The 26,380-nt window shown below is 46.8% G+C and overlaps 1 protein-coding gene across 1 annotated transcript in view; it reads right to left on the bottom strand.

The window, feature by feature from the left end:
- ARHGAP29 (Rho GTPase activating protein 29) overlaps nucleotides 1-26,380 on the bottom strand; it is a 291,858-nt gene that overhangs the window by 28,884 nt on the left and 236,594 nt on the right. Inside the window, 2 exon segments of the mRNA XM_029617439.1 lie at nucleotides 8,546-8,734; nucleotides 24,797-24,960. Of these exon segments, the coding sequence (XP_029473299.1) occupies nucleotides 8,546-8,734; nucleotides 24,797-24,960 (353 nt within the window).

The following is a 26,380-nucleotide window of genomic DNA, read 5'->3' as shown; positions in this document are numbered from 1 at the left end:
GAAGTTAACGTAAGGTTCCCCAATTATGAACTCTTCAACGATACCCAGCTAGGTGGATTAAGATATGCCAACAGTCTTTGATACTCACTAATCTTGAGGCTAAATAGGAAAAAAAAAAAAAAAAGGTTTCTAAACACCTTCTGAGGAATATTACAGGGTATGTGCTGAAAAAGGTATAGGAATTGTGGGAGGACTACTATTTGTGACCAAGTAGGCTCTCTGCAGAAGAGAAGAGAGTCAGTCCATTGATTCAAATCAATATATAATTTATGTAATTCCATAAGTTATCTTGGGGTAGATTAGCTTGTATAAGTCTGCTAAATTCATAGTCACCACTATACCAAAATAAGTAATTCTATTGTCCACTATGGAGAAATTCCCTCAAAAGGACTGAGGAGGGCCCCTAGGCCTTAAACACAACAGAAGAGACTTAGTGTAGTTAACTTTCTAACCAGACAAAGCTCCATATTTCTCCAGGAGTGAAACAGCAGCAGGGTCTGATGTTTCTGGTCACATAATATATAACAAGGTGTCATCCGCCAAATAAGGAGATTTTATGAGAAACAGACCCAGACTTAAAAACCATGAATTTCCATGGATTCTCAGATTCCTTGTGCCAGTGGTTCAAGGGCCAAATTGAATAAGGAAGAAGAGAATGGGCACCCCTGCCTAGTCCCTCTAAATATACCAAATGGATCAGAAGTAGACCCATTCACCAGTATCTAGGCTTTAGGTGCTTATACAATGCAGATATCCAACTGATTAACTGTTCAGGCAAGCCAAAGTGGCGTAAGATCATAAATAAATATTGCCAGGATATCCGGTCAAACGCTTTATCTGCATCTAGGGATAAAATGGCACCAGGAATTTTAAATGTATTGGCCATCTGAACTATATTCATCAACTATCTAGTATCAACTATCCAGTCTGATTTGGGCCGATCAATATAGGTAACAAGTGCTCCATCCAAAGCTGTAGCAAGCAATGGATCTTCCCTGGTTTGGGAATCAAAGTTATATAAGCATCCAGTAAATTCCCCCAGGAAGAATTAGGAGTGCCAAAAAAATTGAAAAGCTCTTGTAAAAAAGGAACAAAGTCTTCTCTGAAACAAAGATAATATCCTCACAGGAATCCATCTGGGCCTGAACTCTTTTACATTGCTAAAGATTTTATGGTCTGCTCAGTTTTAAATGCTTTTATTGGACACCCCAATTGAGCTTTAGGCTCCACAGGAAGCCACAGTAACTGCACAGTGTTCAGAAATTGTGTAATTGCTTCAGCTGCAACCATACCAGAATGAGCATACAGCTGTTGATTCAAAAAAAACCCATCTTGAATTCCTGTAATATCTGTACAGTAGAATGCAGAAGGGCACTCAGTGTGAGGTGACACATGTATGGGAAAGGCCCCATGTATGTGTGAAAAGTATGATTAGAAGTTACTACAAGATATGATGGTAAAAGTATGCTCTTAAAATGGTGAATGAGGATGTAAGAAACAGACATTATGGTGCTTGCATATAGCTTGTTAGGGAGCACTGCATATTTTTGATAAGAAAAGAGACATACAGTACAGCTTAAAGAAAATACAGGCTTGTGGGGTGTTAGGCAGTTTCTGCCTACACATCCCTCCCCCCTTGCTCTAATTTGAAGTCTGCAAGCTTCAAGCTCATGAGCACAAAATGGAAGAGAGAGCTGTGTTAAGCGGAGTGCCGCAAGGATCGGTGTTGGGACCGGTCCTGTTCAATATCTATGTGAGCGATATAGCGAACGAGATAGAAGGTAAGATTTATCTTTTTGCGGATGACACTAAGATTTGCAACAGAGTGGACACGCCGGAAGGAATGGAGATGAGACAGGATTTAAGGAAGCTGGAAGAGTAGTCGAAAATATGGCAGCTGAGATTCAATGCCAAGAAGTGCAGAGTCATGCATATGGGGTGTGGAAATCCGAAAGAACTGTATTCGATGGGGATGAAGGGCTGATGTGCACAGAGCAGGAGAGAGACCTTGGGGTGATAGTGTAACGATCTGAAGTCAGCAAAACAATGTGACAAGGCGATAGCTAAAGCCAGAAGAATGCTGGGCTGCATAGAGAGAGGAATATCGTGTAAGAAAAGGGAAGTGATTATCCCCTTGTACAGGTCCTTGGTTAGGCCTCACCTGGAGTACTGTGCTCAGTTCTGGAGACCGTATCTCCGAAGGCACAGAGACAGGATGGAGGCAGTTCAGAGAAGGGCGACCAAAAAGGTGGATGGTCTTCATCGAATGACTTATGAGGAGAGACTGAAGAATCTAAATATGTACACCCTGGAGGAAAGGAGGAGCAGAGATGATATGATACAGACTTTCAGATACTTGAAAAGGTTTTAATGATCCAAAGTCAACGACAAACCTTTTCCGTTGGAAAAAAAATCAGCAGAACCAAGGGTCACGATTTGAAGCTCCAGGGAGGAAGACTCAGAACCAATGTCAGGAAGTATTTCTTCATGGAGAGGGTGGTGGATGCCTGGTATGCCCTTCCGGAGGAAGTGGTGAAGACCAAAACTGTGAAGGACTTCAAAGGGGCATGGGATAAACACTGTGGATCCATAAAGTCTAGAGGATGTGAATGAAGAGAGGATGGCTTGCGGGAATGACGGCTACTACCTGGAGATAATACCCTTAATTCAATAAACATACACAAGGTTAATGCGACTCCAACATTGCTCTATACTTAAACAGCAAGAGGAAATGTGGAAAAAAGGATTTGCATTCACAAAACAGCAGGGAGTAGCTTGCTTGTTACAGTGATATTTCACTTGAAATACATATGCAGCGCAGTTCACTGCTTAGAAAAGTGGATTTATATTCAGACAACCAACAAGGACTGAACTGCACAGGCTGGGTAAACAAATAAGCGTGGGAGTAGCTTGCTTATTGCGGCAGTTACTACCCCTAACCAATTAAGCTAGATACTTCACTTAGATGCAGGTCCAGCACTGCTCTCTATATTAATGGCGGGGGTGGAAGAGAAATAGAACCAAAAGGTTACTAAGGGCCAAGAGTAATAAGATAAGTATGAGAAAAAAAAACAAGTGTGAAAGCTTGCTGGGCAGACTGGATGGGCCATTTGATCTTCTTCTGCTGTCATTTCTATGTTTCTATAAAAGCATAAGACCACTACCAACTCCCCCAACAGACCTACGACATCTTCTCCATCCCGAGACCCAAAAAAAAAAAAAAGAGGTGGAGGTTTACTCTTAGCAGCCAAAAAACACCTTAACCTTAAGCTACAACCGTCCCAATCCCCTCCCAAACTAGAGATAGGGCTTTTCAAATCCACATTTCTTCAGGTATGCCTTATTTATGCCCCACCTGGCGTACTCGATCATGACCCCTCCCCCCTCATAGAATTTATCACTGACAACCTTAAGCCCAACTGCCCTATCATACTCGGTGATTTTAATCTCCATGTAGACGTCAGCCCGACAACTCCTGCCTGTGAAACCCTCTTGATCACTCTCAAAGCCTTAGGTTTCAGACAGCTTATCACAATACCCACCCACAGAGCAGGTCACACCCTTGACCTCCTCTTTGTTAACTCCCACATCTCAGTACTCCCACTACAGCTACCCCCATCCCTTGGTCAGACCACTTCATCATCAATGCCCTCCTTACCACCAACATCACTGCTGAGACTTCACAAACACAGAACAAAACCATATCCTTTCGCAAACCTTGCTCAGAGGAACTTACCCTAGCGCAGAGCTTTCCAAACTGTGTGTCACGACACGTTAGTGTGTCGCCTGCAGTTTGAAGGTGTGTCACCCAGTCCACATAGCAGCAGGGCCGGCGGAAGCAGGAAGATTGGTGGGGCCGTGGTGGAGCTTACCTCACCACGGCCTGAAGAAAAGGGTCACATTCACTCCTCCTCCTTCCTGCCTGCGCAGCCCCGGAAGAAAAAAGTTGCCGGAGCCGTGTGGGCAGGAAGGAGGAGGAGCATCTGCCGTTTACAGAAGAAGAGCAGCATTAATGGGCCGCCGCATATCCCACGTCGCGGTGGCCCGAGAAGAGGAGGAAATCCGGTAGCAGGGCCACTGTGAGAATGAGAACCTGATTGTGTGTTTGAGGGAAGAAGGCAGATGGAGAGAAAAGAAATAGAAAAAAAAAAGATGCTGTAAAAGGAATTGGCAAAAAAACAAGAAAGGGAAGGTGGGAAAAAAAGCCTGTGACCAATCGATTAGAAAACTAAGATCAGACAGCAAAGATAAAAACAATTACTTTTTAGTGATTGGCATATGTTATCTTTGGGAATGTGCAAGAGTAGCACTTTCTCTATGCGGATCTCGCGATGTACGAGATCGGCATGGAGGAAGTGGAAGCCTGCAAATATTTAGTACCACGGGGCCTGTACAGAGGAGGCAGCATAACAGGCTTAAGTGCCAGTAGCAGCAATCAGCACCTCCCCAGATATCCACATGGTAGCAGTGACAGCAGTAGCAGAGGAATGAGAGAGGCTCTGAGGTTGTTGACAAAAGAAAGAGGCGGGGGGGGGGGGGGCTGCCTTCAGTGTGTGCAAGTGTATGAATAGGAGTCTGCCTGGGGATGTATATGTGTGAATGTATGGGTGCCTGCCTGAGGCTGTATCTGTGTATGAGAACGAATGGGTGTCTTCCTGGGGTCTGTGTGTGTGAGAATAAGTGCCTGCCTGTGTGTGGTGTATGTGTGTGTGTGAGAATGAATGTGTGCATGCCTGGGGGGTGGGGAGGGGAGCGGTGTGAGAATGAATGTGTGCATGCCTGGAGGTCAGTATGGGTGTAACATTATGTAATCCACAAAAATATATGTATATATTTAAGGAAACATACATAAATTGTCAAAATACATTTTGTTCATTTAACCTTTAACCTCTGGTTTGCTAGTAGACTGAATTACTGTGTCTGAAATTATGTTTGTCTAAAAGGTGTGTCACCAACATGAAAAGTTTGGAAAGCTCTGCCCTAGCGCTTGATAAAGCAACCAAGAACCTTGACCTCTCTAACCCAGATGCAGCCTTACAATCATGGAATAACATCACCGCCACCATAGCTGATGAACTCTGCCCAATGGTACATAAAGAAATCCCCCTCTCATCTAGAGAAAAAAAACCTTGGTACACCAATGAATTAAAAAAGACTAAGCAAGACCTCCGATCCAAGGAACGCATCTGGCGTAGACAACCCTCCCCTGCACATAAAGCAGTGTACAAGCAGACTCTACACAACTACCGTCAAGCTACCCTTCAAGCCAAATGAGATTTCTACTCATCCAGAATTCATAGCTACCAATTCAACTCTAATGCCCTATTCTCCTATGTTGCGAATCTCACGAAGTCCCCCACCCCTGCCTCCAATGGAGAAAACAACAATACAAAATGCGAAGAAATCGCACAGTACTTCCAGAGCAAAATCAACAGCATCCTCCTACGTCTCCCCACCAAGCCCTCCCCTACTTCCCCTCTCCCTAATAACACCAGTCATCAGTGCCTTGGATCCCTCGACCTCACTTCCACCCTAGAGATAGAAACTATCCTAAAAAAGATGAAACCTGCCTCTCACATAGCAGACACTATCCCCTCAAACACCCTCCTCGCCATACCCACCACCATTGCTAAACCCTTAGCTAACATAATTAACTGCTCACTCACCTTCGGCAAAGTTCCAGATCCCCTTAAACTCGCTGTGGTCAAACCCCTTCTTAAAAAACCCAACCTCGACCCCAATGACCCAGCAAACTACAGGCCCATCTCCAAGATCCTTGAGAAGGTAGTTAACATCCAACTCACAGACTTCGAGGACCACAAAATCCTCCATCCCTCACAATTTGGCTTCCGTAAAGATCGCAACACTGAAAATCTCCTCCTAGCCATCTCTGACTCCATCCTCATAGGCATGGACCAAGGTAAATCATACCTCCTTGCCATCCTTGATATCTCCGCAGCCTTTGACACAGTCAACCACCAAATTCTTCTTTCCCGGCTGGCTGAAATAGGCATCTCTGACACTGCACTATCCTGGTTCTCCTCCTATCTCACCCACAGAGAATACTTTGTACAAATTGACAAGTGTACATCCTCACACATCCCACTGACACAAGGTGTCCCCCAAGGATCTTCCCTATCCTCCACACTTTTCAATATCTTTCTTCTCCCCCTCTGCCACCTCCTATCTGACCCTAGGCCTGAACTTTTTCCTGTATGCAGACGATGTGCAAATCCTCATCCCCATTCAAACAAAAGGCTTCCCTACAATATTGGGAATCCTGCCTTTCTGCCATTAACTCCCTATTAGCCAACCTCCACCTTGCACTCAATGCAGCAAAAACTGAAATCCTCATCATCTCCAATCAACCTGAGTACACAACCCTCCCCAATGATTCCACCCCCGCTCCAACCCACTCACCTTTACCCTCTGTAAGAGACCTAGGAGTCCTATTAGACCAACACCTCAACTTTAAACCTCACATTAAGTCCCTACTAAAAGGAGGCTTCTACAAACTCCATATTCTTAAAAAACTGAAGCCACTCCTCCATGCCCAAGATTTCTGATTAGTCCTGCAGACGACCATCCTTTCCAAACTCGACTATTGCAACTCCCTTCTGTTAGGCCTCCCTCATTCCACCATCAAACCCCTACAAATCCTACAGAATGCCATGGCAAGAATTACAACCAATACCCGCAAGACTGAACACATAACCCCTATACTTAAGGACCTGCACTGGCTACCAATCCCTTTCCGCATTTAATACAAAATCCTCACCATCCTGCATAATGCCCTGCATAAAAACAACTCTGCATGGCTCAAGGACATGCCACGCTTCCGTACTTCTAATCGCCCCACTAGAACTAGCCTCGCAGGCACCCTGCACACCCCACCCCTCAAAACCGCACACCTTACCAATACCAGAGAAAGAGCTTTCACCATAGCCGGCCCCACCCTCTGGAATTCACTGCCTCCCCATCTACGTCTTGAGCCCTCCTTACATGCCTTCAAAAAAGGCATTAAGACATGGCTCTTCAGGCAAGCCTTTCCAGAAGTTAGTCAAACATAGCCCTCTTCTCCCTCTACATCTGCGGCCGTCCTCCTTCCTACTCGCTCCTCCCTCTCCCCCTCCCTTTCCTCCCATCCTATCTTTACACCCCGGCTGCCTTCGAGGTGTTACCCCTCCTACCAATTTCTCTTACCGCTCCCCCCCTCTCTCCCTCTCTTCTGTCCTCCGTCCGCCATGGAGACGTCCCAAGCAAATATTGTAAATTATGTAAATATGTTTTTTGCCTCTTACGTTATCTTTTAAGAATACAGTTACAGATATACTGTTCCTCTTACTGTTCTTTTATTGTTCATTCCTGTCACTTCTCACTCGCCTGTCCTTTATCTTTCCAGCTGCTCTTGCCCCTTGCCCCCCTCTCCCCCTTCTCGCCTGCTCCTCCTACCCCCACCGTGTTTATTGTAATTTCTGCCTGCTTCAGTTTTTTGTAAACCGGCGTGATGTGACCTACAAATGTCGGTATAGTAAAAGCTTTTAAATAAATAAATAAATAAAATATTTGCTGAAAGCCAGCTTGCATATTAAGAGTTAAATCTTAACTGGCTTTATCAGTCAAAGTATAGCACAAGTTGTTTCGGCAAAGCTGAGCACTGAAACATCTGGCAATTGCCTAGGACTTCATGGCTATACTTTAGTTCTCGGGACAATCTTTTAACTTGTTGCCTGAAACATGACAATAGTGATTATACATATGCTGATTTCTAGTTACAGAATGTGTTGGGTTTAGGGAAAGTACGTCACAATATTACAATGCTGACATGAGTGAGAATTACTGTAAACACCTATAGTCAAACTTCCAAGACATTTTTTTTTTATCTTTACTTTGGCACCAAAACAATTAGTCTCCACTTTGCTCTGTGTTCAAAATTCAGATATGATTTCCCCTAGTAGTACCTCCAGTCCCTTATAGTTTAAGGCTTTTGGAAATGGTCACAGTTCTGTCTATATTTCATTGTTCTTTAAATAATATAGTTCTTATCAAATAAAACACTGAAACATAGAACAGTATGATGGCAGGTAAGGATTATGAGGCTCATCTAGTCCACCCAAACTACCTCCTGTCATATGCTATAGACCCCAGTTGAATACAAAGGAAAATTATTGAAATAGCTGAGACCCCAAGAATAAAGGATAAGGATTTTTATCTTCCTATACATTTATTTAAGCTATATTCATCCTTTTCAGGTAAAAGGCAAGGCCTGCCTGGGATTATGATCAGAATCATTGCAGCAGACATTCAATTTACTCTGGTTCTTCCTGGTATAGTTAGGCATCATTAAAACCTTTAAACCTAGTATCTCTGCAAACAAAAAACAAAGCAAAAAAAAAAAAAAAAAAAAATCAGAAAATATCAATTCTGCTTTGAAAGGCTTTGGATTAAGGATTAGACAAATATAACAAAGGCTGGCTAGATTAAGAAGTGCTAGTATTTAACTTATCACTACACTTAAAAGTGTTTTAAATAAAAGTGTACATACCTTGACATTTAGAGCTCTGTTCTCTATTTCAGAGGTACATTTTTTGATGATAAAAGGAATGCCATCTGGAGCATTAGCAGCAGCTTGAACAAATTCCACGCCAAACAAATGAAGCCTCCCATGAAGTTTTTTGTGTCCACACTGAATGGCCAATGTTTCTAGGCATTTTTTGTGGCAAGCAAGAGAGCACTTAAAAAAAAAAAATATTACAAATGATTAACAGCATCAGAATCAAATGCTTTAAAAAAAATGACAGTATTCGACAACAAACTGACTAGTAATTTATTAATGGAGGCGTGCTAACAAGTCTTTGTCACAGAAGTGTACTTTATATCAGACAGGCATTCGAATGAATGTCAATCTTTTGTTTTTAATTACTCAGTCTTTATTACTTTTTTAACCAAGTAACATGTTAACATCAGTACATACATCTTCAATACCATTACATCTCCTTTAACTCTTATGGAGTAGAGTATTACCAGATCACTGCACAGATCTACAAAATTAAACAACCTTAACTCAAGTTGGAACCATTCAACTTACACTAGTCAGATTTGATCTAGATGCCGATATTTCCTATTTCACTTTCCCTTCTCAATATATCCATGAAAGGATCCCAGCTTTCAATGAAGTCATTTTTCCCTTTTAGGGAGCTAGTTATTTTTCAGTCTTATGGTAAAGGCCATCCATTTTCTTTTCCCATTTTCACTTTAAGTAGTATTGGAGAAATTACTTACCTGATAATTTCATTTTCCTTAGTGTAGACAGATGGACTCGGGACCAATGGGTATAGTGCTCTTCTGCTAGCAGATGGGAGACTGAGTCAGATTTCAAAGCGGACGTCACTCTAGATATACCCCTGCAGTAACCTCAGCTCTTCAGTATTCTCTTCGAAAAGCCATTGTGGATATATCTTTGCTTAAATAACTTGATTAAACTTGATTAAAACTTGAACTGGTTCAACTAATTTCCAAACTGGAGACCACCAGTGCACTCAACCAATTAACGCCGACACCGGACAAACTGTGGGCGTCTTGAACTAGGGGTAGGCCACGGCTTACCCGTATTTGCTTAGTCTCGAGGTTTGCTATCCGAGGTTCTCCTTTTCTGGGGCAGTCGTGGGTGGGATGCTGAGTCCATCTGTCTACACTAAGGAAAACGAAATTATCAGGTAAGTAATTTCTCCATTTCCTAGCGTGTAGTCAGATGGACCCAGGACCAATGGGATGTACAAAAGCTACTCCCGGACAGGGCGGGAGGCTGCCAGTGGCCTACTTAGTACTGCCCTTACGAAGGCTGCGTCTTCTCGGGCTTGAACATCCAGGCGGTAGAACCTGGAGAAGGTGTGTATGGAGGACCATGTTGCCGCCCGACAGATCGCAGTGGGCGACAGCTTGGTTTCTGCCCAAGAAACTGCCTGGGCCCTCATAGATTGAACCTTAACCTGTAGTGATAAGGGCTTCCCAGCCTCTATGCAGGCTGCCTTGATTACTTCCTTGATCCAGTGGGCTATGGTCGCCCGCGAGGCCGCTTCTCCTTGTTTCTTCCTGTTGTGAAGGACGAACAAGTGATCCATTTTGCGCACCGGTTCCAATCTTTCCAGATACCATACTAGGAGTCTGCCGACAATTAGATGGCGAAGAAGGCGTGAGTCTTCCGAGTCCTTATGCTCATCCGGAGATGGTAATGAGATGGTTTGGTTCAAGTGAAACTTGGAAACCACTTTCGGTAGGAAGGAGGAGGACAGTGCGCAGCTGTACAGTTCCAGGTGTGAACCTAAGGAACGGTTCCAGGCAGGATAGTGCCTGTAGTTTGGAGATGCAACGAGCTGAACATATTGCCACCAGGAATACAGTCTTCAACGTTAAGAGGCGTAGGACAGACCACATGTTGGTCTGAAGGACTCCCCAGCTAGGAAGTCTAATACTAGATTGAGATTCCATAGAGGCACCAGCCACTTCAGAGGTGGTCTGAGTTGTTTAACACCCTGCAGGAAGAGGGTCAGATCCGGATGGGCTGATAGCCAGATATCCTCCACTTCGGCTCTGAAGCAGGACAGACTCTACAGGAACTCGCAGTTCCAGGACTCGCCTGAAGAAGCACAGTTACTCAAAGGCCGTGATTGACACCCTGCTCCGAGCGCGCAGGTTCTCCACATCCCTGTCTTACATACTGATCTGGAGCGTATTCGAAGCTTGGTGCGAGGGCTGTGGGATAATCCAGCAGACAGCCAAGATTTCCATGATTCTGGAGTTCCTACAGGATGGTATGAAGAAGGGGTTGTCACTTAAGGTCCAAGTAGCCGCACTGTCCTTGTTTCTTCTGGGAGAGGCACTGGGGATTCGCCCCATTTGCTGGCTAGCTTCTCCAATTCGCTTCCGAACAAGAGAGATCCTTTAAAGGGCATTTTTGAGAGATTCGCTTTAGATGTCGCGTTCGCAGACCAATTCCATAGCCATAGTTGTCTTCTGGCTGCCACTACCGAGGCTATGCCGCTGGCTGAGGTGCGCACCAGGTCTGAGCTTGCGTCCATCAGGAAGGCTGCTGCAGGTTCCATCGTCTCACCAGTATATGTTCCGGAGTAATTTGCCTCTCAAGAGGAGCAAGCAGGAGCATGCCACCAGCGCGCAGCAGGAAGCAATCTGCAGTGTCATCGCCGTTGCATCAAAGCCTGCTTAAGGATGGATTCCAATTGTCTGTCCTAAGTATCCTTCAATGCTCCATGGTGAGACCGCACCTTGAATACTGTATACAATTCTGGTCACCGCATCTCAAAAAAGATATAATTGCGATGGAGAAGGTACAGAGAAGGGCTACCAAAATGATAAGGGGAATGGAACAGCTCCCCTATGAGGAAACACTAAAGAGGTTAGGACTTTTCAGCTTGGAGAAGAGACTGCTGAGAGGGGATATGATAGAGATGTTTAAAATTATGAGAGGTCTAGAACAGGTAGATGTGAATCGGTTATTTACTCTTTCGGATAGTAGAAAGACTAGGGGGGGCACTCCATGAAGTTAGCATGGGGCAAATTTAAAATTAATCGGAGAAAGTTCTTTTTTACTCAACGCACAATTAAACTCTGGAATTTGTTGCCAGAGGATATGGTTAGTGCAGTTAGTATAGTGGTGTTTAAAAAAGGATTGGATAAGTTCTTGGAGAAGTCCATTACCTGCTATTAAGTTCACTTAGAGAATAGCCACTGCCATTAGCAATGGTAACATGGAATAGACTTAGGTTTTTGGGTACTTGCCAGGTTCTTATGGCCTGGATTGGCCACAGTTTGAAACAGGATGCTGGGCTTGATGGACCCTTGGTCTGACCCAGTATGGCATTTTCTTATGTTCTTATGTAGCCCCTCCCTCAACGGGAATTGTTGTTCGCTTTGAGATGGCACAGACCATAGCGTCCACTTTCGGGAAACGCAGGCGCTCCTTGGTCGCTGGCTCTAGAGGGTATAGAGCTTCCAAGGCTCAACCCCCTTTGCAGCTGGCCTCCGGGGCATCCCACTCCAGGACAATCAGTTCCTGGATGGCTTCCATCATTGGGAAGTAGCATGAGGCCTTACGAAGGGACACCAAAATGGGGTTCTTCTTTGGTTCCACCATAGTGTCCATGCCTGGAATACCCAGCGTCTTTAGAGTCTGGGAAACAAGGGCTGGTAATTCATCCTTGTGGAAGAAGCGAAGCATAGTTTGGTATGGTTCCATTCCTGGAGAGATTTCTCCTTCTTCCAGGAGTCACCCTCATCATCTGAGGTGTCTGGATCCCTGTCAGGGAAGTTCTTGGTTAGGCGAGGCATATCTCCAGGCATCCGAGCAGGGCCAGGAGGATCTTGTGCTTCCGGCAGGGTTTGAACCCGGGGCGCAGTTGGAGCTGATTGTGCCTGAATGAAGGCTTGCAGGCCCTGGAAGAATTCCAACCAGGAGAAGGTCCCTGGGTCCATGTTAATCCCAGAGGGAGTCTGAGTAGGGGCCCCAGAGGAGACCTCCTGTGGGGAAGCCATCTCTGAGATGCATAGATACGGGGAGCTATCATCGGTAGTTCCGGAACCATCTCCCAACAGTAAGGTACCAGGCTTTGGTTCCCCTTGGGCTTCTTCGCAATGTTGACACAGGCAGGACTCCAATTCAGGCTGCACCAAAGAGTGCCTTCTGGTTTTCTTGGGCACCGATGCCATTGCCTCCAGCTTGAATGTGCACGTGTAGCTGTAAACGCAGCTATGTGTGTAGTTGTGTGCTCGGTCGTGCATGTGGTTATGCGCGCAGCTGTGCTCATCTGTATTGGACGCGTGCAAGTTAGGCGCATCAGCTGACTGGCCTGCCCTGCGTGTCCCGCTGGCTGAGAAGGGAAGATGGCACCGACGACCCCTTGCGTAAGATGGCGCCCCCCCCCCCGAGGCTCTCCACACGTGTGTGGACCCTTGCACCGGATCAAGGCCTAGCCCAACCAAGGCTGCTCAACCCGATCGGTACTCCCTTTTAACCTTGCCGGAAGACGAATTTGGTACGGCAATCCAAGTTCTGGAGACTGGAGACCTGAATTTAAAGATTTTTTCTTATCTGGTCTCTGCACTTACCGATCGTGGGCCGGACGGTCTCCAGCTGCAGGGGGTGAGGGAATTACCTTCACCGCTGCGCTCTGTTCTGCACCCGCTGCCTTTCAGCCACCCTAGGGGCTAAGTCCACGCCGGGAACTGGCTACCGGACCAAGGCGCACCTCTGAGGGATAGCTGAGATCACCTCAGGAATTCTCAACTGGGAGAGGGACCCTTAGGTATCACCGCAGGAGAGCAGGGCTCAATCTTCTTTAAGGTAAATTTTGTTTCTTCTTTGCTGTAATTTTTAACACTATTTTAGTGTGTGGGATAGTGTCCACATCTGCTAGGAGACTGAGAGATACTGAAGAGCTGAGGTTACTGCAAGGGTATATCTAGAGTGATGTCAGCTTTGAAATCTGACTCAGTCTCCCATCTGCTAGCAGAAGAGCACTATACCCATTGGTCCTGAGTCCATCTGGCTACACGCTAGGAAAGCAGCAATTTCCCAAGATTGGTTAATAAAATAAGAAAAGCTTTACTAAACAGGCAATATTTTCTAATATTACATCTGATCTAGTATCTCTAATCCCCCCTCATCTTTTACATAAAACAGAGACCTTCTAGAAACCTTTCGGGGTATTTTTCTCAATACAAAAATCAAATATTTATTTGAATTTTGTTTAAAATAGTTTTGAGCATGAGTATCTCATGTTTCTGGCTGTGTGGTGGGGGGGGGGGGGGGTCAAAGAGTTTTAGGCTTCTTGCACTTCAGAACCAGTCCAGGGCTAGTCTAACAGAACTAAGAAGTAGTAGATGAGTTTATCAGCATATGTTTAGTCCAAATCAAAGTACTGGTAGAGGTGGTGTTCCAGTTTCAGAATTAGTCAACTCTGTACAGAGGCAAGTTTGGGGTCCAAGCCTTCAAAGTTGCCAGAAATGGTTCCTAGTTACCCCTTTTCAAAGCCAAAGACCAAACCTTTGAAAGGTCGGTGATTTTCATTCTGAAGCATAATAGGACAAAGATTTAAACATATATACCCTAGAGGGGTAGGGATAAGGGAGATATGACAGACATTTAAATTTAAATCCAAAGTTTCCAAGCACAAGAGATAAGTCAAAGGAAAGGAGGCTCTAGAATGAGTGATCATGGGATGAAGGTAAAGGGGTAGACTCAGAAGTAATTGAAGGAAATATTTCTTTATAGATAGGGTGGTGGATGTAAGGAATAGCCTCCTCCCCATGGAAGTGGTGGAAGCAAAGACAGTATTTTATTTCTAAAAAGTATGAACACACACAGGAGATCAGAGATAATGAATAGGAATTGTAACTGAATTAATTTGTGTGGATGTTTCTAGGATCTGATTGGGTTATTGGCCCCAGCATCAGAATCATTCCCCTTCAGGACTTCAGCTTCCCCCTGTGCTGAAACTAACTTAGTGGCACAGAAGATCTGATTTATACCACTATTTCTGTCAAACAACCTCATTCAGATCTCAGAGATAAGATTATATTTGAATTTTGCAAACCAATCAGTACTGATGATTTAATAATGCAGATTGCTGGTTATTAAATTAGATTATGTTAATATTGATAAGGCAGTAGAATTCTGGTTTAACTCAAGCTCTAGTGGATAAATTTAGTCCAATAATTAGCAAGCAAGCAAAGGGTATAAAGAAGTCCAATGTCCCTTGATATTCAATAGATTTAAAAGATTTAAAGAGAATCTTAAGAGGAAAAAAAAAAAAAGTATGGCATAAAAACCTGTCCACCCAAAACTTAGTGGCTTACAGAGTTCTTCTATCTAAATATAGAAGTCAGATATTGAAAGCAAAATGTGACTAATATGCCAGGAAAATTCACAAATTTAATTTTAACTCTCAGTTTAACTCTCAGGTCCTGTTCTCCTTTGTACATGATCTAATTAAACAAATGCAATCAAAGCATTTGGATACAAATAGATCTAAATGTAACGAATTTGTTATTTTTTTTTTTAAAGATAAAATACGGAAAGTAATTGATAATCTCCCGCAAATCTCAAACCAAAAAAATCACCCTGCAAGGAACAACTGATCAAGTCTGGTCTGAGTTTGATCTGCTCTCTTCTTGGTTAACTTGATTAACTTGCACTGGTTGATGTGGTTATAGCTGGAGACCGCCAGTGCACTCGACCGACAAACGCAGACACCCGGTAGGTATGGATGTCCTAATTAGAGGGATGCTTGGCTTACCCGTGTTTGTCTTGCTCTCGAGGATTGTCCCCCAGAGTTTCCGTGATTGTCAGCAGCCGTGGGCTCAGTCCATCCGTCTACACTAAGGAAAACGAAATTATCAGGTAAGTAATTTCTCCATTTCCTAGTGTGTAGCAGATAGACTCAGGACCAATGGGATGTACAAAAGCTACTCCTGAACCGGGTGGGAGGCTGCCCTTGCGAATGCTGTGTCCTCCTGAGCCTGAACATCCAGGCGGAGAACCTAGAGAAGGTGTGGATGGAGGACCATGTCGCCGCCCAAAAGATCTCGGCGGGTGACATCCACTTGGTTTCCGCCCGGGACACTGCCTGGGCTCTAGTGGAATGGGCCTTTATTTGTAGAGGTGGCGGCTTACCTGCCTCTACGTAGGCCGCCTTGATTACTTCTTTGATCCGGTGGGCTATGGTTGCCCGCGAGGCCACTTCCCCTTGTTTCTTCCTGCTGTGAAGGACGAATAGGTGGTCCGTCTTTCATACGGATTCCGTCCTTTCCAGGTATCTGATTAGGAGTCTTCTGCTGACGTTAAGGTGGCGAAGACGGCGAGATTCTTCCGAGTCCTTATGCTCGTCTGGCGATGGCAGAGAGATGGAAGTGAGAAATCACTTTTGGGAGGAAAGAGGGGACCGTGCATTGTTGTATGGATCCCAGTGTGAACCTGAGGAACGGTTCTCGACAGAACAGTGCTTGAAGCTCGGAGATGCAACTGGCCAAACAGACTGCCACTAGAAATGCAGTCTTCAATGTTAGTAGTTGGAGGGACAAACTGCAGATGGGTCTGAAGGAGGTTCCCACTGGGAAGTCTAGGACTAGATTGAGATTCCATAGAGGCACCGGCCACTTTAGGGGTGGTCGGATCTGTTTGACACCTTTCAGGAAGCGGGAGACGTCCGGGTGAGAGGCTAGGCTGCTGCCCACCACCTTGGCTCTGTAGCATGCCAACGCAACCACATGTACCTTGATGGAGTTGAGAGACAACCCCTTCTGTAAGCTGCTCTGCAGGAATTCCAGAATCGTGGGAATTTTGACTGTCTGCGGGAGGATGTCGCAGTCTTCACACCAGGCTTCGAATATTCTCCATATCCTTATGTATGTTAGAGATGTGGAAACGTGTGTGCTCGGAGCAGGGTGTCAATCACTGCCCCCAAGAATCTGCTCTTCTTCAGGCGAGTCCTCTCAATGGCCAGACCGTAAGAGAGAATAGAGTTGGGTTTTCGTGGAGGATCGGGCCTTGTTGTAGCAGATCCCTGTGCGGAGGTAGATGGAAAGGGCTCCCTGTCAGTAGTCTTTTCCCTGTACGTACCTGGATCAGTCCAGACCATGGGATGTACCAAAGCTTCCCTAAACAGGGTGGGCCCCCGGATAGCCCTTCTCGAATAACTTGACTGCCAAATAAGCCCAGACCAGAAGGTTGCAAATTCAAGCGATAATGATGCACAAACGTGTGTAACGATTTCCACGTTGCTGCTCTGCATATCTCCTGAGGAGATACAGTTTGGCTCTCTGCCCAGGAAGTCGCATGTGAACAAAGTGAATGTGCTCTCACTCCACCTGGAGGGCACTTGCCAGCACCAATGTATGCAGCCGAGATTGCTTCTTTTACCCAACGAGTGATAGTGGTCTTAGAGGCCTTGTTCCCACGCTTATTTATTTGATGAGTTTTATATACCGTTATTCTATAGAGCCATCATAACGGTTTACAAAGAGAACATTTTTCTTAGCAGTTTTGAAACATTATAGCAGTTTGAGCATATACAGAATAAACATATCAAGTCCAATAAGTATTCTTAAGTTGGATGAGGAGGGAAAACGTGTTTGGCTGGAGATTATAGCTGAGAGTTCATTTGATGGTTGGTATGGTCAGATGATTGAGGGTGAGTGAAGAATTTGCGAAAGAAAAGAGTTTTTAAGTCTTTTTTGAATGTTTTTATGTTGTGCTGGGTTCTCAGGTCTTCAGGTAGTGTGTTCCAAAGTTTGGGGGAGGCGATGGAGAAGGCTCTCTTTCTTGTTGTTGCTAGATGAGCATATTTGATGGTGGGGATGTTTAAGTAACTTGAGTTATTGGAGCGTAGGTTTCTTGAGGGGTTTTGAGGAGTTATGTTAAGAGTGTTTAGACCTTGATGATCATTGTTTAAAATTTTGTGAATGATTGTCATTGATTTGTAGGCAATACGTGCAGTAACAGGAAGCCAGTGAAGTGAGGTCAATATGGGTGTTATGTGGTCACTTCTTTTTGTTCCTGTTAGGACTCTGGCAGCTGAGTTCTGCAGTATTTGTAGTGGATTGGGACCGCTCCAAAGAACAAACAGATGGTCTGACAGCCGGAAGTCATTGGTGACCTCTAGGTAATGTAGAAGAATGCGCTTAACATTGATCACTTCAGATCTGAATATCACTTCAGATCACTTCAGATCCAGTACCCATTGATCTGAAGTGATCTTGACCCACTCCTCGTAAAACAGGAAGAGGCGTTCCCCCACCCTGGGAACCGGGGGGCGGGTTGGCGATCTGGGCTGAATGCTCTGGGCAGACTATGCTGATGAAGCCCTGGAAAACAGGAGAGATGGTGATAACTATGGTAAAAACAAGGAGGGCACCTGAGAGGAATTCCATTGGAGCCAATGTCACTGCTGGCATCGATGGCACCAGGGGCCAATTGGAGAAATTACTTACCTGATAATTTCCATCGTAGGTAGTGAGATGGTTTGGTTAAGGTGGAAGTGTGAGACCACTTTGGGGAGGAAGGAGGGAACAGTGCGTAGCTGAATGGTCCCCGGGGTGAGTCTGAGGAATGGCTCACGGCAAGACAGTGTCTGTAGCTCTGAGATGCGTCGGGCCGAGCACACGGCCAGCAAGAACACTGTCTTTAAGGTTAACAGACGGAGGGACAGGCCTCGGAGGGGTCTGAAGGCGGATCTCGCTAGGAACTCCAAGACGAGGTTGAGGTTCCACAGAGGTACTGGCCACTTTAGTGGTGGGCGAATGTGTTTGACTCCTTTCAGGAAGCGTGATACATCTGGGTGCGAGGCTATGCTGTCGTCCTCGCTCCTGGAGCCGTAGCAAGACAATGCGGCCACCTGTACCTTGATGGAGTTGAGGGACAGACCCTTCTGCAGTCCGTTCTGTAAGAATTCCAGGATCACGGGAACTTTAGAGGAGCGTGGTTGACGTTGTGGTTTTCGCACCAGGCCTCAAAGACTCTCCAGATCCTTATGTATGTTAGAGATGTGGAGAACTTGCGTGCTCGGAGGAGAGTATCTATTACTGCCCCCGAGTATCCCCTCCTTCTCAGGCGGGCCCTCTCAATGGCCAGACCGTAAGAGAGAATTGAGCTGGATCCTCGTGGAGGATGGGACCTTGTTGTAGCAGGTCTCTGTGTGGGGGCAGGGGTAGTGGATTCCCTGCCAGTAGTCTTCTCATGTCTGCGTACCAGGGTCTTCTTGGCCAGTCCGGGGCCACCAGAAGAAGAACTAGTCCCTTGTGCCGCTGAATCTTGTGAATGATTGCGCCCAGCAAGGGCCACGGCAGAAAGGCGTATAGCAGGGTCTCCGGTGGCCAGGCCTGTACCAGGGCGTCGATCCCTTGGGACTGCGGATCCCGCCTGCGGCTGAAGTATCTGGGTACTTGAGCGTTGGATCTGTTTGCTAGAAGATCCATGTCTGGAGTCCCCCACCGATTCACTATCATCTTGAAGGCTGTGGGTGACAGCTTCCATTCTCCTGGGTTTAGACTTTCCCTGCTGAGGAAGTCTGCCGTGGTGTTGTCCATCCCGGCGATGTGGACGGCGGAGATGTCCTGGAGATTTGCTTCCGCCCAAGCCATCAGAGGGTCTATTTCTAAGGACACTTGTTGGCTTCTGGTTCTGCCCTGCCTGTTGATGTAGGCCACCGTCGTGACGTTGTCCGACATTGCTCTGACCGCTTTGTCTCGAAGTCTGTGGGCAAACCGCAGGCAGGCTAATCTGACCACCCGTGCTTCTAGGCGGTTGATGTTCCACCCCGCCTCTTCTTCGTTCCACCGCCCTTGGGCGGTTAACTCTTTGCAGTGTGCTCCCCACCCGTGTAGACTGGCATCTGTGGTAAGCAGGGTCCAGGTTGGGGAGGATAGTCTTGATCCCTGGCTCATGTGGCTGGTCTGTAGCCACCACCGTAGCTGGGTCCGGACTCTGCCCGGTAGTGGTAGACGTACGGTGTAGTTCTGAGATCGTGGACTCCACCGTGATAGAAGTGAGCGTTGCAGGGGCCTCATGTGGGCCCGCGCCCATGGCACCACTTCCAGTGTGGATGCCATTAGTCCGAGGACCTGCAGGAAATCCCATGCTGTGGGACAAGGGGCACTCAGCAAGGTCTGGAGCCGGTCCCACAGCTTTGATCTCCTCGTGGGGGTCAGGCTGACCTTGTCTTCCTTGGTGTCGAATCGGACTCCTAGGTATTTCAGCGATTGCGAGGGCTGTAAGGAGCTCTTTTTTGTGTTGACTACCCATCCCAGGCTTTCCAGTAGAGCTATGACTCTGCTGGTTGCTTGGTGGCTTTCCTCCGGTGATTTTGATCTGATCAGCCAATCGTCCAGGTAAGGATGAACGAGGATTCCTTCCTTCCTGAGTGTTGCCGCCACCACTATTACCTTGGTGAACGTCCGGGGTGCAGTGGCTAACCCAAAGGGTAGTGCCCGGAACTGGTAGTGATGATTCAGGACCTTGAAGCGTAGGTAGCGCTGGTGTTCCTGATGAATTGGGATGTGTAAGTAGGCCTCCGACAGGTCCAAGGATGTGAGGAACTCTCCTGGCTGTATTGCACGTATGACCGATCGTAGGGTTTCCATGCGGAAGCGTGGGATCTTTAGGTGTCGGTTGACCGACTTGAGGTCCAGGATGGGCCTGAATGTACCCTCTTTCTTGGGTACGATAAAGTAAATGGAGTAATGTCCAGTATTTATTTCCCGTGTAGGTACCGGGGTTATGGCCTCGAGGGCCAGAAGTCTGGTCAGTGTAGCTTCCACTGCCGCCCTCTTGCAGGGGTCGTGGCAAGGAGATTCCACGAACTTGTCCGGAGGGGTTCGAAAGAAGTCCAAGTAGTACCCTTCTCGGATGATGGCTAGGACCCGCTTGTCCGAAGTTATCTTGACCCATCTGCGGTAGAATAGGGTTAGCCTGCCCCCCTATGGCTTCTTCCCTTGGATGGGTCGGCTGAATCTCATTGTGGGGTGCGGCTGGGGCCTAGACCCGAGCTGGCTCCCTTCTTGTTGTGCTTGTTCCGAAAGGACTGGTTCCTGCCCGTAGGGCGGGGCGCTTGATAGTTGTTCTTGTAAGGGTTGAAGCGCTGTGAGCTTCTGCCTCTGGTGGACCTGGGGAAGGACGCTGGTTTCTCTTCGTCCTGTCTTTCGGCAGGCGAGGTAATGGGGAGTCGCCCCATTTGTTGGCCAGTTTCTCTAGTTCGCTGCCGAACAGGAGGGATCCTTTGAAGGGCATTCTCGTGAGGCTTGTTTTGGAGGAGGCGTTAGCCGACCAATTTTGAAGCCAGAGTTGTCTCCTGGCTGCCACTGTGGATGACACTCCTCTGGCTGCTGTGCGCACTAGATCGGAAGCCACGTCAGTGAGGAATGATAGTGCTGATTCCATGTCTTCTCCCGGGGTGTTGTTCCTGGCCTGGGATAAACAGGAACGTGTCACCACGGTGCAGCAGGCCACAATCTGCTGGGACATGGCTGCCACCTCAAATGATTGTTTTAGTATGGCTTCCAGGCACCGTTGTGTGCATCCTTGAGCGCCGCTCCTCCCTCCACTGGGATGGTAGTGCGCTTAGCGACCGCGCAAACTATGGCGCCCACTCTAGGGCACGCCAGAAGCTCCTTGGTTGCTGGGTCCAGGGGGTACATGGCCGATAGGCTCGACCCCCTTTGAATGAGGACTCCGGCGCATTGCACTCCAGGTCAATTAGCTGTTGTGCCGCCTGTAAGAGAGGAAAATGGCGAGGTGTCTGTGGAAGGCCCTCCAGCAGGGGGTTCATTCTAGGTTCCCCCGGGGTGCCTTGGCCCGGGATAGCAAGTTCCGATAGGCAATGGGATACAAGGTCCGGAAGCTCATCCTTTGAGAAGAAGCGTCTCATGGTTCGGTGTGGCTCTGTCCCCGAGGGAAGTTCTCACTCCTCAAGGGGCTCGACTTCCTCTTCGGAGAAATACGTGTCCCCGTAGGTGGGGCTTCTGGGTGGTGGGAGCCTGTGCCTAGGCCTCGAAGGTCCTGGGGCATGAGGGTCTTCCGGTGGCGCATATGGCTGGTCCGCCCGGGGTTCAGTTTGCATTTTGACAAAGGCGTGAATCCCCTTAAACAACTCTACCCAGGAGATCGACGCTGGATCTAAGTTGAGGGGCGCAGGTTCCCTGGGGGTCCCCGTCTGTGGGATGGACTCACTGGGGCCTGCTAGGTCCGGGGTGCCCCCTGAGGAGCTAGCACTGGGCCCTGGGTGGGACTGGCCCTGACCTGGATCTCCCAGGGCCTCCTCACAGTGTGCGCATAGGGTGTCTGCTTCCTCGCTCTGTGCGGCTCTGATGTGGCATGCTGGGCAGAGGCCTTGAGCTTTTATTCCTGTGGACGCGTAAGCTCTTATGCGCTCCATTGCGTCTGATATGTGCGCGCAGATGTGCGCCTAGCCGTAGATGTGCGCCTTGTACTGTGCGCGTAACTTATGCGCATAAGGTTTTATGTGCGCCTAAGATTATGCGCACAAATAATTTTGTGCGCTTAGCTTAATTTGTGCGCTCGGATCGGACGGCGGTGCAGCGAACAAGGCCGCGATGGAGAGCCTGCGGGCAATATGGCGACCTCCTCGGAGGATCTCCACGTGGGCAGACCCTGGAACAGCCGGGGCCTAGCCCTACTAGGGTGAATCAACCCGGTGGCACAGATTCCGATCGCCGACCTGTGCTCCTCCTCGATCTTCGGAGACCGGATTAAAGTAGAAGATTTCCACCTTACCTTGTCTTCAGCGCTTCCCGGTTTCGCTCCGGGCGGTCTCCGGCTGCGGGGGGAGAGGGCAAATACCTTCACCGCCGCGCTCGAGGGGGTGCACCCGCTGCCTCTCAGCCGCGCCCGAGATCGGGGGCTAAGTCCTCGCCGCGATTCGGCCGCCGGACCGAGGCTGCCTCTACGCCGTGCCCGAGGATTCGGGGGCTAGGTCCCTGCCGCAAATCAGCCACCGGACCGAGGCTCACCTTCGAGGGACCACGGAAATCACCTCGGGAAACTCAACTGGGGGAGGGACCCGAGGGTATCACCGCAGGAGTGCGGGGCTCGTCTTCAGGTAGGATTCTTCTTTAAATTTCGGTTTTGTTCTTTTAATTTGGTCTAACACTCTGAGAGCGTGCAGATAGTCCCTAACTGCTATGGAGACGGAAAATACTGGGGAGCTGCACTTCCTGCAGGGGTATATGTACTAGGGGCTGACGTCAGATTGAAATCTGATCCGTCTCCAACTGTTAACAGGAGTACACTATACCCATTGGTCCTGAGTCCATCTGCTACACGCTAGGAAAGTGTAAATGGCACCGGGGACTACAGCGTTACCAACGGCAATGATTTCCATACCGCTGGCGCTTTTGGCATTGATGACCATCAAGAGGAAGACGAGACTTGGGAGTGCGCCAGCTCTTGTATCCAGAGCTTTAGTGCATTGCTTGACCCCCAAGGCTAAGGCGGATCTGGAGTCCAACACCATAAGTGAGTGAAGGAGCCATGCCACAAGAGCCTTTGCGCTTCAGTAGGAGGAAGCCCCACTCTGAGAAGAGGAATGGCTCTGTCTCGTAACCAATCTACAGAGCTCCTCTATCTTCCTTGTCTGGTTCTGCTAGGATCTAGGACATAGCCGCTCAGTCATAGCAACTGGCAGAATCATGATTAGGCACCAGACACTTGTAGCAGATGTCATGGCCATCAGTGATGGCCATCTTATGCCCACAGATGCAGTCCTTGAAGCCACTAGTTGTGGCCTTGAAACTGGATATTTTGATTTTTCTTTTGTTTTGGTAGCACTGAAAAGTGCTTATGAGGGTCTGTAGAGGAAGCAAACCAAAAGGAAAGGCATATAACTGTGAAAGGAAGGAAACACTAAGAGAAAGAGGGTATACATCTGTCTGGGGGGGAAAAAAAAAAAAAAAAGACTGAAGGGTTCATGCAAGAAGTATTATACAGCCCTTGGATGCAGCAAGGAGTGGGACGCTAATCCCGAAGCACTTGGAGGTAAGGGGCATTACCATAATGATCATCCATCTTTCTTCTAGCACATCAAATAACCCTTTTTATCCAAAATTATACTCACATATCTACACAATAATGCAGACTTACCAAAAATTGACAAAAAGGAACACTATGAAATCTACTGTGTGGATTAATTCTGAAAAGGTTTCCAGCAGTGCAAGTTCAGTACAAGGGAGCACTGAAAGGGTAATCCTATAAAAGGCACGCTGTGTGAAGGAGAAGTAAAGGCATTAATCTCTCTGATGTTTGTCTGGTTGTATCTGATCTTTTTGTCTAAGAGTAGAAGAGTAGCCTAGTGGTTAGAGCAGTGGACTATGAACCAGGAGACCAGGGTTCGAGTCCTGCTGTTCCCTGTGACCTTGGGCAAGTCACTTTACCCTCCATTGCCTCAAGTACAAACTTAGATTGTAAGCCCTCTGGGGATAGGGAAATACCTACAGTACCTAAATGTAATCCACTTTGAAGCACTGAAAAAAAGTGTGAAAAGCAGAATATAAATCTAAATAAAAATAAAAACTTGTTGATATTTTCAGGGCATGCACCATACTGACCACGCTGTCTCTTCTGTGAAGAGGCAGAAGAGAGTAGATAGCTACCTAGCTCTTGCTCCTCCTCCTCCTGTCAGGTCCTGATCAGATTGATGTGTGAACACTAGAAGAATGCTGAGTGGATGCATATGTATGCATCCTGCAGGAATCATGGCCGCTGACATGTGTTTTAAATATATTCATTCAGTCTTTTAAATCAGCTTTAAAAACAACAGGAATTGCAGTCAATAAACCTCTATCTGTTTAGACAACAAGCCAATCTCTGGATCTGACCCCTGTGAAGAGAGGAGCTGCAACAGTTTTGAGTCTTGATCCTTTTCTGAGGATCAGTAGTTGTCGTTTAGGTCCCAAGTTTTCCTTATTCCAGCCATATCTCAGAATATCTTAGGGAGGGGTCTGCAGGTGAATTAGCTGTTTTGGGTTTTTTTAAATTACTGATCCTGCTGTATATGTTTAATTTAGGAGCAGTTACCCTATGCAATCGTGCTTTCGGTGATGTCACTTCCTCCAAGAGTCCACCTTTTCAGTTCAATAAAGCAAAAGTTGTCAATAAGAAAATGCAAATCAGACTGAATTCTAGATCCCAGATGTTTGGATTTTGCTTCCTCAGACTGAGAACCTAGCTTTTCAACAACATTTTTCAATATTCAAGGATGAAATGGCTTCTTACCTCCTCACACTCTGCTCCATGGAATACCACTAGACTGTCACACTCCCTGCATTTGGATGGAGCTCTCAACTTCCGCAACTTGTGCGTTTGTGCTGCTTTTGACATCACCGTGTTCCTAAACGGCCCAGGAGAACTAGTAATTTCAGAAGCAAGGTCAATTAAACCTTAAAATAAACAAAAGCATTTATTGAAATGATGGAACTAAAACAGAAAATAAGAGTAATCATGCAAGAAAGAGGGCATGAAAATTATTTACCCTTGCATTCTTACTAGATTAATAAGGTTTTTACATGTTTTACTGTTCTTAATGAACTCAGGTGTGTGCTGCTCTTCACCAACAGATTTGTCTTGCAAGATCCCCAGAACTGCATTTCCAATCAGCTCTACCTCTCACCAAAAAAAGTATCTATTCAGTGCCAGTGAACAGCATCCTTTGCAAAATACATATACTATAGCTTAGTGCTGCCTACACACATTTTCATTCACATACTATGTACATAGATATGAGTGTATACATATAAGGGGTCCCCCAAATCTGGTCCTTGAGGGCCATTACCCAGTCAGGTTTTCAGGATTTCCACAATAAATATGCAGGAGATATATTTGCATATAATGCAGACGGTGCATGCAAATAGATGTATATTCGTTATAGAAATCCTGAAAAACAGACTGGTTTACAGACCCCCAAGAATTTATGCAGAAGTGAAAGGAATATCCAAGAATAAAAGAGCACTACAGCTTGTAATTTACTGTGATATTCACGGTGGTGCTATTTTAAATCATTTTTAAACCCCTAGCAAGAGAAAGTCCAACACCACATCACTCAAACAATTATGTAGATAAATTACTTGGCATCAAAAGATCAATATATCAGTACAACTAATGGAAGCTGGTATTACTAAGGATAAATGCTGAACCTCAAGTCTAAGAGCAGTGGAATGCTCTTTTGGTTGGGGGTGGGGAACCAACTTCCTCCCCAGCTCTGCTCACATTTCCACTGCCAATTCTTACATTTCCAGTTTGCCACTCTATCTTACATACATTCTTCACATAAATCAATGTATAATTATTCATGTTAAAGCCGCTAAGCCTTTGCTGTTTTTATGGGAGGTGGGTAGGACTGGCAGCAGGGTTTAGAGAGAGCAACAGGAGTGGAAGCAGAGAGAAGAGAGCAAGAGGAAGTGAGTAGGAGCAGGGAGGCCAAAGGGAGAGAAGGGGTGATGGGACAAGGGGCAAGAGCAAGAGAGAGTAGAGATGAGGGAGGGCTGAAGAGGAGAGATATGGTGCTGAAGAGGGAGATGGGAAGAGAGCAAGAAAGAATGGGGATAGATAGAGATGGGATGCTGAAGTAGAAGGGAGATGGGGATATAGGTGGGATGCTGAAGGGAAAGAGGAGAGGGCTGAAGGGGAGGAAGAAGAGAAGTCTGGGGGCTAGGAAGAGAGGCTTGCCTCCAAGAAAAACAAAGACTCTGCAGCCCTAACATATGGTATTATGTTGGTCCTGCTGAGCCTTTGCTGTTTTTCCTGTTGGGGGTATGGTTATGGGTATGGGGGAGGGGGAAGGGGGGGAGAAGAAAGAGCAAG

The sequence above is a fragment of the Rhinatrema bivittatum genome, chromosome 10 (genome assembly GCF_901001135.1).
Source record: "Rhinatrema bivittatum chromosome 10, aRhiBiv1.1, whole genome shotgun sequence".
Classification (NCBI taxonomy): Eukaryota; Metazoa; Chordata; class Amphibia; order Gymnophiona; family Rhinatrematidae; genus Rhinatrema; species Rhinatrema bivittatum.
Note: the sequence above shows the minus strand (reverse complement) of the source record. Positions and strands in the feature narration are given on the sequence as shown.